At 35.8% G+C, this 13607-nt stretch overlaps 1 protein-coding gene across 1 annotated transcript in view; it reads right to left on the reverse strand.

Annotated features, from left to right (window-relative positions):
* LOC128658546 (dynein axonemal heavy chain 11-like) overlaps positions 1-13607 on the reverse strand; it is a 1692686-nt gene that overhangs the window by 1329581 nt on the left and 349498 nt on the right. The window contains 2 exon segments of the mRNA XM_053712841.1: positions 11644-11813; positions 12390-12644. Coding sequence (XP_053568816.1) covers positions 11644-11813; positions 12390-12644 — 425 coding nt within the window.

The raw sequence follows: 13607 nt of genomic DNA on the forward strand, positions 1-13607 counted from the left end.
AAGAGCGTAAGCATCAAAAAGGAATTGGAATAATTGTGCTTTATACAAAAAAATCATAACCACCACAAAAAGGGTGGGCCTCATGGACTCTTGCTAATATGAAAGAAATTAATTTATCAGGTAAGTTCTTACATAAATTATGTTTTCTTTCATGTAATTAGCAAGAGTCCATGAGCTAGTGACATATGGGATAATAAATACCCAAGATGTGGAACTTCCACGCAAGAGTCACTAGAGAGGGAGGGATAAAATAAAGACAGCCAATTCCGCTGAAAAAATAATCCACTACCCAAATCAAAAAAAGTTTAAATTTTTATAATGAAAAAAACTGAAAATATAAGCAGAAGAATCAAACTAAAACAGCTGCCTGAAGTATCATTCTACCAAAACTGCTTCTAAAGAAGAGAAAACATCAAAATGGTAGAACATAGTAAAAGTATGCAAAGAAGACCAAGTCATTGCTTTGCAAATCTGATCAACAGAAGCTTCATTCTTAAAAAGCCCAGGAAGTAGAAACTTACCTAGTAGAATGAGCCGTAATCCTTCGAGGCGGGAATCCACCCGACTCCAAATAAGCATGATGAATCAAAAGTTTAAGCAAGATGCCAAATAAATGGCAGAAGCCTTTTGACCTTCCTAACACCAGAAAAGATAACAAATAGACTAGAAGACTATCTGAAATCTGAATAGCTTCAACATAAGATTTCAAAACTCTTACCATATATAAAGAATGTAAGAATCTTACCAAAGAAGTCTTAGGAAAAGACAATAATTCCTCCCTAATGTTGATAGAAATCACAACTTTAGGTAAGAATTGAAATGAGGATAGCAAAAACCACCTTATCCTGATGAAAAAATCAAAAAAAGGAGACTCACAAGAAAGAACAGATAATTAAAAATTGTTCTAGCTGAAGAGATGTCTAAAAAGAACAATACTTTCCATGAAAGTAAATAATGTCTAGAGAAAACATATGCTCAAATAGAAGAGCCTGTAAAGCCTTTAGAACCAAATTAAAACTCCAAGGAGGAGAAATTGGCTTAATGACAGGTTTGATAAGAACCAAAGCCTGAACAAAATAATGAATAACAGGAAGGAACACTGCCTTACCCTGATGAAAAATCAGAAAAGGAGATCCACAAGAAAGAGCAGAAAACTCAGAAACTCTTCTAGCAGAAGAGATAACCAAAAGGAACAATACTTTCCAAGAAAGTAATTTTAATGCCCAGAGAACGCAAAGGTTCAAACAGAGGAGCCTGTAAAGCCCTCAGTACCAAATTGAGACTCCAAGGAGGAGATATTGACTTAATGACAGGCTTGATAGTACAAAACAATGAATATCAGAATGAATAGCAATCTTTCTGTGAAAAAGAACAGAAAGAGTAGAGAGTTGTCCTTTCAAAGAACTTGCAGACAAAACCTTATCTAAACCAACCTGAAAAATTGTAAAATTCTAGGAATTCTAAAAGAATGCCAAAAGAATTTATGAGAAGAACACCAAGAAATGTAAGTCTTCTAAACTCGATAATAAATCTTTCTAGAGACAGATTTACAAACCTGTAACATAGTATTAATCACTGAGTCAGAGAAACCTCTATGACTAAGAATCAAACGTTCAATCTCCATACCTTCAAATTAAATGATTTGAGATCCTGATGGAAAAATGGGCCTTGAGATAGAAGGTCTGGTCTTAACGGAAATGTCCAAGGTTGGCAACTGGCCATCCAAATGAGATCCACATACCAAAACCTGTGAGGCCATACTGGAACCACCAGCAGTACAAACGAACGCTCCATTAGAATTTTGGAAGAACTAGAGGTGGAAGATATAGACAGAATGATAATTCCAAGGAAGTGTCAATGCATACGCTACTTCCGCCTGAGGATCCCCGGACCTGAAATAGGCCCCTGGGAAGTTCCTTGCTAAGACGAGAGGCCAACAGATCTATTTCTGGAAGCCCTCACAACTGAAAAATTGAAAAACATATCTGGGTAAAGACCATTCTCCCGGATGTAAAGCTTGATTAACAGAGATAATCCACTTCCCAAACGTCTATACCTGGGAAAAGGACCCCAGAATTTAGATAGGAACTGGATTTAGCCCAAGCAAATATCCAAGATACTTTTGTCACAGTCTAAAGACTGATAGTCACACCCTGATGATTGACATACACCACAGATGTGATAATGTCTGAAAAAAACAATAAACGTCTCTTCTTCAAAAGAAACCAACTGAAGAACTCTGGGAATGCACGGAGTTCCAAAACATCAAATGGTAATCTCACCTCCTGAGATTTCCAAACCCCTTGTGCTGAGAGAGAACCTCAGACAGCCTCCCAACCTAAAAGACTCTATAGAGATCATAGTCCAGGTTGAAAGAATCAAAGAGACCTGTAGAACTAAATGATGGTGATCTTAACCACCGAATCAAAGATAGATAAACATAGAATTCGAAGATTTAAAAAGTGAAATCCTAGAATCCCTGCACCATTATTCAGCATAAAAAACTAGAAAGGTTTTCTATGAAAATGAACAAAGAGAAGTGAATCTAATGCTGCAGCCATAAGACCTAAATTTCCATGCATATATAGAAACTGAAGGAAATAATAGAGACTGAAGGTACCGACAGACAAAACCCAATAAAAAAAGTCACTTGTCTGTTAGAGACAAAGACAGTGACACAATCTATCTGGAAACCTAAAAAAGGTGACCCTTGTGTGAGGAATCAAGAGCTTTTGATAAAAGATCCTCTAACCATGTCTTGAAAAAACAAAGTTGAATCATATGAGATTCCGTAGTCTCAGAAAATAAAAATAATCTGAATGAAAACAGAAAATGAAGATATGCATCTATTGTATCTAATGAAAACAAATAATGCTATTACTGACCAAAAAAAGGCAGAACAGACCATATAAATACCAATCTAAAAGATGGTACATAATAAAAAGATTTTCTATAATGAATAGATTTTCTACAATGAATAGTTTTGAATAGAAACCCCAAAACCCAGTTCCTAAAAATGGAACTGGAATAAATACCCCAGAAGATTCCAGATCTGAGCAGCGCTTGAGCCCCAACAGGTGATCAGCCGCACTTCAACATTACCCAAAATATATAGGAAAATTTTAGCCTTACTGGAATAGCTGGAATATAATAGAGAGAAAAAGACTTCTCATAGACGGTTTAACTCTAAATTTTATTCTGTACCAAAATCTAAGAAATTTGGACCGAATAGAACCAAAAAAACTTCCAATTAAAACATGTTACTTGGATAAGAATTAGAATTTTGTTCCTTAGTAAGAACAACCAAACTAAAATAAGCTTAAAGTTTTAGTCTTAGAACTCAATCTTGAAGCCCAGAGTAACAGTTAAGAATTGAATCCAAAATGAACCAAATAATTGATTATCTTGGAAAAAAAGAAATAAGGATTTTTTAGAAATCACAAAATTCTTCTAGCTAAAATCAGCTAAAGACATAGATTAAAACCTCATTTGTGAAAATATTCAATAAAATGAAGATACAAATGAAATTATTAGCATGTTAATCCAGTTAAAAGACCAGTCAACACACCAGACTTGCATAAACAAATGCAAGACAACAAGACAAATGCAACAGCACCCAGTCTAACCTCAAATGAGCAGTAGACTTTGTCCCTTAACAATGCTAAATAAAAACATAATCTGATACTTGATTTTAAAGTAAACAGAAAAAATGAAGCAATTGCAACATCATTCAAATAAAACACAGGTCCAAGAAAAATACCTGAAAAATAATTTTCCTTAAATAGGATACAACCATCTAAAGGAAAAATAAATACTATTTTGCTATAGAAACAATAGCATAATTAGCAGGAGTAGAGATAGCCCCATTAAATTGGAGAACCATCAAAATTGAAATGAACTGCCGGCAAAGAATATAATTTAAAACCTTTAAAGAAGGAATAAAAGAAAATTCCCATCCTATTCCATTCCCTAGTATGAGGAACTGGAAAAAACCTCTGAAAATACAGAAAAATAAATAAGCAGAAATAAAATGTTAGTTAGTCTTGAAAGAACTAATTACCTTAATATCCAAAATAATCAACACCTTTTAAACAAAGAACAAATGTACTTTAAAAATAAAAAAGTGGATTTGATAGTGTCAATATCTGATGAAGAAAATTCTGAAATGAGAAAAAACATCATCAGAGAAGGATAAATCATTATGTAGTTGGTCATTTGAAACTTCAATAATTAAAAAAGAAGTTTGAAAAAGACCTAAAAATTTTTATTAGAAGGCAAGATGTCAGACAAAGCCTTTAAAATAGAATCAGAAAAATATTCTTATAAATCTTCTACGTAATTCTTGTACATAAGATGTAAAAAGAATAGCAAATATACAGGGAGTGTAGAATTATTAGGCAAATGAGTATTTTGACCACATCATACTCTTTATGCATGTTGTCTTACTCCAAGCTGTATAGGCTCGAAAGCCTACTACCAATTAAGCATATTAGGTGATGTGCATCTCTGTAATGAGAAGGGGTGTGGTCTAATGACATCAACACCCTATATCAGGTGTGCATAATTATTAGGCAACTTCCTTTCCTTTGGCAAAATGGGTCAAAAGAAGGACTTGACAGGCTCAGAAAAGTCAAAAATAGTGAGATATCTTGCAGAGGGATGCAGCACTCTTAAAATTGCAAAGCTTCTGAAGCGTGATCATCGAACAATCAAGCGTTTCATTCAAAATAGTAAACAGGGTTGCAAGAAGCGTGTGGAAAAACCAAGGCGCAAAATAACTGCCCATGAACTGAGAAAAGTCAAGCGTGCAGCTGCCAAGATGCCACTTGCCACCAGTTTGGCCATATTTCAGAGCTGCAACATCACTGGAGTGCCCAAAAGCACAAGGTGTGCAATACTCAGAGACATGGCCAAGGTAAGAAAGGCTGAAAGACGACCACCACTGAACAAGACACACAAGCTGAAACGTCAAGACTGGGCCAAGAAATATCTCAAGACTGATTTTTCTAAGGTTTTATGGACTGATGAAATGAGAGTGAGTCTTGATGGGCCAGATGGATGGGCCCGTGGCTGGATTGGTAAAGGGCAGAGAGCTCCAGTCCGACTCAGACGCCAGCAAGGTGGAGGTGGAGTACTGGTTTGGGCTGGTATCATCAAAGATGAGCTTGTGGGGCCTTTTCGGGTTGAGGATGGAGTCAAGCTCAACTCCCAGTCCTACTGCCAGTTTCTGGAAGACACCTTCTTCAAGCAGTGGTACAGGAAGAAGTCTACATCCTTCAAGAAAAACATGATTTTCATGCAGGACAATGCTCCATCACACGCGTCCAAGTACTCCACAGCGTGGCTGGCAAGAAAGGGTATAAAAGAAGAAAATCTAATGACATGGCCTCCTTGTTCACCTGATCTGAACCCGATTGAGAACCTGTGGTCCATCATCAAATGTGAGATTTACAAGGAGGGAAAACAGTACACCTCTCTGAATAGTGTCTGGGAGGCTGTGGTTGCTGCTGCACGCAATGTTGATGGTGAACAGATCAAAACACTGATAGAATCCATGGATGGCAGGCTTTTGAGTGTCCTTGCAAAGAAAGGTGGCTATATTGGTCACTGATTTGTTTTTGTTTTGTTTTTGAATGTCAGAAATGTATATTTGTGAATGTTGAGATGTTATATTGGTTTCACTGGTAAAAATAAATAATTGAAATGGGTATATATTTGTTTTTTGTTAAGTTGCCTAATAATTATGCACAGTAATAGTCACCTGCACACACAGATATCCCCCTAAAATAGCTAAAACTAAAAACAAACTAAAAACTACTTCCAAAAATATTCAGCTTTGATATTAATGAGTTTTTTGGGTTCATTGAGAACATGGTTGTTGTTCAATAATAAAATTAATCCTCAAAAATACAACTTGCCTAATAATTCTGCACTCCCTGTATAAAGCATAAATACGGATTCTGCATGTAAAAGTTTATCATGATAACTTATTACAAACCATAGCTAAAGAAAAAACATTCATAACATTTTTTAAATAAATTAACTTAGCTTTGGTAGGACTGAACTTCAGTCAAAAGGAATCCCTTAGAACGATTTTGAAACAGGAACAGTGAAATCTTGCAATATGTAATAGAAAAAAACAATATTTAAAGCAAAATTATCAAATTCCTTAAATAACAGTTTCAGGAATGGGAAAAGAAATGCAAAATAATAAGCTTCTAAAAACCAGAAGCAATAAAAAAGTGAAATTTAAATAACCACATTTTTTGGAGCCAAACATGACGCCCACATTATTGGCACTAAATACAACACCCAATTTCTTTGGCGCCAAGTATGACGCCACATCCTCTGACACCGAAACTGACGCCCACATTTTTTGGCGGGAAAAATATGTCTGAATATACATGCGTCAAAAAATGACGTTTACAGAATACAACTTCCGTCATCAACTACGGCGCCGGAAATGACAAAATTTGTGCGCCAAAAAAGTCTGCGCCAAGAATTACGCAATAAAAAGCAACATTTTCTGCCCCCGCGAGCCTAACAGCACGCAGGGAAAATGGTCAATTGAGAATTTTCAAGGTAATGAAAAATAAATTGAATTAAAATGCATTATCCCAAATAATGAAACTGACAGTCTGAATTATAAAGGAATACTGATTATCCTGAATCATGGCAAATATAAGTTTAAAGACATATATTTAGAACTTTACATATAAAGTGCCCAACCATAGCTTAGAGTGTCACAAAAAATAAGATTTACTTACCCCAGGACACTCATCTACATATAGTAGATAGCCAAACCAGTACTGAAACGAGAATCAGTAGAGGTAATGGTATATAAGAGTATATCGTCGATCTGAAAAAGGAGGTAAGAGATGAATCTCTACGACCGATAACAGAGAACCTATGAAATAGATCCCGTAGAAGGAGACCATGGTATTCAAATAGGCAATACTCTTTTCACATCCCTCTAACATTCACTGCACTCTGAGATAAAAACCGGGCTCCAGCCTGCTGCAAAGCGCATATCAACGAAGAATCTAGCACAAACTTACTTCACCACCTCCACGGGAGGCAAAGTTTGTAAAACTGAATTGTGGGTGTGGTGAGGGGTGTATTTATAGGCATTTTGAGGTTTGGGAAACTTTGCCCCTCCTGGTAGGAATGTATATCCCATACGTCACTAGCTCATGGACTCTTGCTAATTACATACATACATACATACACACGCACATACGTATAAAAAATTATAGCTCTTTCCAGTCAAACACCCTGTCATATACCATATATCTTTGAACTATTTTAAAATATTTATATAAATAATTTTTAACACATAGTATATATATGAGTGTAACACTTTGTTTTAATGTACTTATGTTGTGCTTGGTGCCATCTGGGGTTGCCAAGTTCCTTGCTCAGAGAGAAATTGTCTGGTATTTTGGGACTGAAATGACCTGGGTAAACCAGATCAGACTGATACACTTCGGGAAAGTTTTTCTCTGTGAAAAGTATAATTTGTCTAAAAGAAGCTGCACCCAGGTGGTAAATCACAGTAGAACAAGTTAACAAGTTATTGAGCTGGCGTTTGTTCCTGAGAGTGCACTTCTCTTTCTGAGGCCGAATTATCAAGCTGTCAACTGTGCTGCATTCGCCGGCACCAATACGCTCACCTAACATCGCTGCCGCGGACCTGAATACGCTCTCCATATTTATAAAAAAAGCTGTCAAAAAGCTGCGCACCAAGTACAGGGCGATGAGCAGTGGACTGTTGTTAACTAACAGTCATCGATCTTGCTGCTATTCAGCTTTTTCCCAACTTTATTTATATCCTGTCACTAAACACCGCCACTATATTAAAATGTTTAACCCCTATCCTACCACTCCCGGACCCTGCCGCAACTAAATAAAGTTATTAACCCCCATCCCTCCGCTCCCGGAGCCCACCACAACTCTAATAAAGTTATTAACCCCTATCCAGCCGCTCCTGGACCCCTCTGCAACTAAATAAATGTATTAACCCCTAAACCCCTGGCCTCCTACATCACTACCACTTACTAAACCTATTAACCCCTAAACCGCCATCTCCCCAGATTGCCATAAACTAAATAAAGCTATTAACCCCTAAACCTAACAACAACCTAACACTAAACAGCTAACTTTACATTAAATATTAACTCATCCCTATCTTATAATAAATTTAAACTTACCTTTAGAATTAAAATAAACTATATTAAATTACTAATTAACCTACCCTAACTATTATCCTACAATTACATTAAACTATATTAAACTAATAATTAATCAAATATTTAAACTAATTACACCTAATCTAATAGCCCTATCAAAATAAAATAGTCCCCCCAAAATAAAAAAAAAACCTAGCCTACAATAAACTATCAATGGTCCTTAAAAAGGACCTTTTGTGGGGCATTGCCCCAAAGAAATCAGCTCTTTTACCTGTAAAATAAAATAAAAACACCCCCCAAGAGTAAAACCCCCCACCCACACAACCAAAACCCCCAATAAAAAACTATCTAAAAAAAACTAAGCTCCCCATTGCCCTGAAAAGGGCATTTGAATGGGCATTGCCCTTAAAAGAGCATTTAGCCCAAACCCTAAGCTAAAAATAAAACCCACCCAATAAACCCTTAAAAAAACCTAACACTAACCCCCGAAGATCCACTATTCCAATCAGCCAATAGAATGTGAGCTCAATCCGATTGGCTGATAGAATTCTATCAGCCAATCAGAATGTAAGGGACCCCATCTTGGATGACGTAATTTAAAGGAAAACTTCATTCTGCAAGAGTCGTCGTAAGAAGAGGATGCTCCACGCTGGATGTCTTGAAGATGGTGCCGCTCCACGCTGGATGGATGAAGATAGAAGATGCCGTCTGGATGAAGACTTCTGCCGGCTTGGATGAAGACTTCGGCCCGCTTGGATGAAGACTTCTGCCGGCTTCACTGAGGACTTCTGCCACTTGGATGAGGATGAATGTCTGCTCTTCGAAAACTGTAAGTGGATCTTCAGGGGTTAGTGTTAGGTTTTTTTTAAGGGTTTATTGGGTGGGTTTTAATTTTAGGTTAGGGACTTTGGGCTGAAAAAGAGCTAAATGCCCATACAAATGCCCTTTTCAGGGCAATGGGGAGCTTAGGTTTTTTTAGATAGGTTTTTATTTGGGGGGTTGGTTGTGTGGGTGGTGAGTTTTACTGTTGGGGGGGGGTATTTGTATTTTATTTTACAGGTAAAAGAGCTAATTTATTTGGGGCAATGCCACGCAAAAGGCCCTTTTAAGGGCCATTGGTAGTTTAATGTAGGCTAGGGTTTTTTTATTTTGGGGGGGCTTTTTTATTTTGATAGGGCTATTAGATTAGGTGTAATTAGTTTAAATATTTGATAATTTCTTTTTTATTTGTAACTTAGTGTTTTTTATTTTGTGTAACTTAGTTGTTATTTTTTTTTTTAACTTGAGTAGGGTTAGGTTTTTAAATATGTAATATAGTTAATTTAATTGTTAGTTTAATGTAATTTTAGTATAATAGGATAGGTTAATTAATAGTTTATTATAGTTTAATGTAATTTTAGTATAATAGTTAGGGTAGGTTAATTAGTAGTTTAATATAGTTTATTTTAATTCTAAAGGTAAGTTTAAATTTATTATAAGATAGGGATGAGGTAATTATAATGTAAAGTTAGCGGGTTGTTAGGTTTAGGGGTTAATAGCTTAATTTATTTTATGGCGATGTGGGGGGCTGGCAGTTTAGGGGTTAATAGGTTTAGTAAGTGGTAGTGATGTGGGAGACCAGGGGTTTAGGGGTTAATACATTTATTTAGTTGCGGAGGGGTTCAGGAGCGGCGAAATAGGGGTTAATACTTTTATTTAGTTGTGGAGGGGTCTGGGAGCGGCGGACTAGGCGTTAATACTTTTATTTAGTTGTGGAGGGGTCCGGGAGTGGCGGAATAGTGGTTAATAACATAATGTAGGTGGCGGCGGGGTCCGAGCGTGGTGGAATAGGGGTTAATAACATTATGTAGGGGGCGGAGGGGTCCGGGAGTGGCGGGATAGCGGCTAATATATTTTATGTAGGTGGCAGCGATATCAGAGGCTGCAGATTAGGGTTGTTTAGGGGCTTATGCTTTTATTCTACCATAGAAATCAATGGGGTATCTGGCAGCAGCGAACATAAGCTTTCGCTGCTTTCAGACTCCCATTGATACCTATGGCATCCGCGGCCTCCAGGGTGGCGGATTGAAAAGCAGGTACACTAGGCCAGAACAGTGGCGAGCGTACCTATTAGAAGTTTTATAAATGGCAAAAGTTGTCATAAAGTGGCGAATTTGTATTCAGAACATCTGTAATGACGTAAGCATCAATCTGTGTCGGATTGAGACCGGTGGATCGTATGTTACGTCACAAATTTCAACTTTTGCCGGTCTGTAGGCTTTGATAAATGGGGCGAATCAGGCTCGCCACAATTACGCTGCAGAATTCCAGCGTATTTGTGGTTGATGGCTTGATAAATATCCCTCTCTGTATGTATATGTATGTATGTTTTTATATATATATATATATATATATATATATATATATATATATATATATATATATATATATATATATATATATTTATTTTTTACAAGATTTTCACTTCTTTAAAACTATAAATCTTGATCCAACTGTCTTGCTGCTTAGTAACTTTCTAGGACACCTTTAAATGATATTGCACAATTATGAACAGGTTTTTAATGGGAACAAGATACCTTGCATACTAAGGGGTCCATGTACGAAACAGCGAGAGCTGCTCTGGAGCCCTTGCAGGGTAGGTTTGTATATGCAAGCCTGCTTCCCGCAAATAATAAGCAGCGGTCATTAGACAGCTGCTTCTTACACTCTCTGCCACCTCTGAGGAGGCGGAGAGAAATCACAAAGAGCTCGCTCACTCTCTATGATTGACAGTCCCTTCACTCGCGCAATTGGTCACGCGAATGAAGGGGCAGGCATTACACACTCATCGGAGTGTGTAATGATACATATATGGGCCAGCGGATCAACAGCTTTGCAAGTTGAGAAGCTGTTCACCCGCCTTTTAATACATGGGGCCCTAAGTTCAACCTCGTTCACAACAGCGCATCTTTTGTTGAACTCATGGTCACGAATGCTTGGTCCAGACTAAGAAATCAATAACTAAATTGAAAAGCAGCCTTTTAGGGCCAAAAAATAGCCGAAAAAGCAGCTCCCGATAGATTGTGAGCGAGGCCTAGTTGCTAGCTCTATGGTTGTTGTATTATTTCCACAACACTTGCAATAGAATAGAACTGAGGAATAAAATTCCCTTTAAATATGTGTTAATTGCACTGTATAAGGCTTTGGTACAAATATACTGTGTTATTAAATACATATTGCAAACAATTGTTTATTTCTGTATACATTTTATTTATTTTATCATTTTTTTATTTGAATATTTCCAGTTGTTGCACTTTACCCAAACACACTTGTTGCACAGCTGGATGTTGTTTCTATTAATAAAGGTTTTGAAAGAGGATGAACAATTCAAACATCAATGTTGCAATATCTATAAAATAAAATATTGAACTTAAACTATATATATTTGGTGGATATTCTGAAATGTGTAATTTACCTGCACGTGACATGATTTAACAAATTCTCCTTAAACATCCAGCTCCATTTCTTGATCACATTTATCAAAGTCATTTTGAAAGGTTTAATATCTACTAGAAGCCAACCATTAAATAACTTTTCATTTTCAATTTCCCACACTTTATTGCATAAGGATTCATAAATGTTTATCTAATAAGAAAAAAGAAAAGAAAAGAACACTTCATTTTTGCTAAATGGTCCAAAACATTTTCATTTACTCTTTTTTAAACTGGTGCTTAATAGAAAAAAAATCTAATTATTGTCATGTTATACTGTGTTTATATTCTGTCTGTAGAGATATAATGCAACATAAATATTCACCAATTAGTTTGTTAAATTTGAGCTGTGGCCCAAGTGAAAAAAAAAAGTAATTTCTCACAAAAGAAAATTACAAAAAATGTAATACTGAGTACTACTTATTATTAAATGTATATTTTACTACATTATTTTTAAGTACAAATTATTTACATCTAGACATCTATACTGACTATGCAGGACTCGCCTGGTATAAAGATCTTACAGCTTACAAGGTTATTCTTCATTTAACAGCAATTATTTGGAGATCAAGGGTTATATACATTTAGTAAAATTATGTTTTTTCTTCTTACAAAAGAAAGATTTTCAGCTTCAAGAAAGATGTTTCCATAGCTCATGTGCAAGATGTGATAACATTTTCTGTTGGAACGTCAATTTAAACCGAGTCATTTAATTCAGCTGCACACTTACCTGTTTCTTGAAGTGATCTAACTGTGGTGTGCATTTTTGAAGTTCATAATCTGCATATAATTCCATTTCTTCTTTGCTAAGAAACCGTCCATACAGAAGGAACTGCTTCATGAATTCAGTTTTATCATCTGTCCACAAATAGCTGTACTTTATAAAGTATCTTTGATACTCTTTCACATTAACTATGGTCGAATGCACCCTTCTCATAATTTCTGTATGCATTTCTTTCAGCTTCAACATCTCATCAACATCTTGCTACATGCAAGAAATAAAAATGAGTTATATATGGCTGTGATTACCTTTTCTTGTGAAAGAATCTAATATAGAAATAAAATATTATATATATATATATATATACAGTATATATATATATATATATATATATATATATATATATATATATATACACACACACATATATACTACATGCACTAAATATACTAAGAATTGATATAGCAATCTGACAAATATTTAATCTATTAATTAAATAGTAAGGCTCGAATCTCTAAAGCTGTCTGGTCTGGCGAGATTAAAGGGACAAGTCTACTTGAACATGTTTATTGTTTAAAAAGATAAGCCAATCCCTTTAATATCCCAGTTTTGCATAACCAACACTGTTATATTAATACACTTTTTACCTCTGTGAATTTCCTTTTATCTGAGCCTCTGCAGACTTCCCCCTTATCTCAGTTCTTTTGACATACTTGAATTTTAGCCAATCAGTGTTGACTCATAAATTACTCCACAGAAATGAGCACAATGGTATCTATATGTTAGACATGAACTAGCGCTGAAAAACTGTCAAAATGCACTTAGATAAAAGGCGGCCTTCAAGGGCTACGAAATAAGCATTTGAGCCTACCTAGGTTTAGCTTTCAACAACGAATACAAAGAGAATAAAGCAAATTTGATGAAAAAAGTAAACTGGAAAGTTGTTTAAAATTGCCCTATCTGAATCATGAGCATTTCATTTTGACTAGACTGTACCTTTAAGAAATCTTGTCAGTACTGTGAGGTCTTTGAAATATTTTAGAAAATGAAATGTTAGCTTGAGGGCTGTTTTTCTCAATAAATGGAGATAAGGGTGTGAAGGAGTGACAAGTACATCATAATATAATCCTAAAAAAATTGAGCTGCAAAATTATAAGGACGGGTTGTTAGAAGGAACCATTAACAGCAATTACAGCTGGTAATGTCAACAGTGACATCTACTGAGTA

Source organism: Bombina bombina, chromosome 1 (genome assembly GCF_027579735.1).
Source record: "Bombina bombina isolate aBomBom1 chromosome 1, aBomBom1.pri, whole genome shotgun sequence".
NCBI classification, from domain to species: Eukaryota; Metazoa; Chordata; class Amphibia; order Anura; family Bombinatoridae; genus Bombina; species Bombina bombina.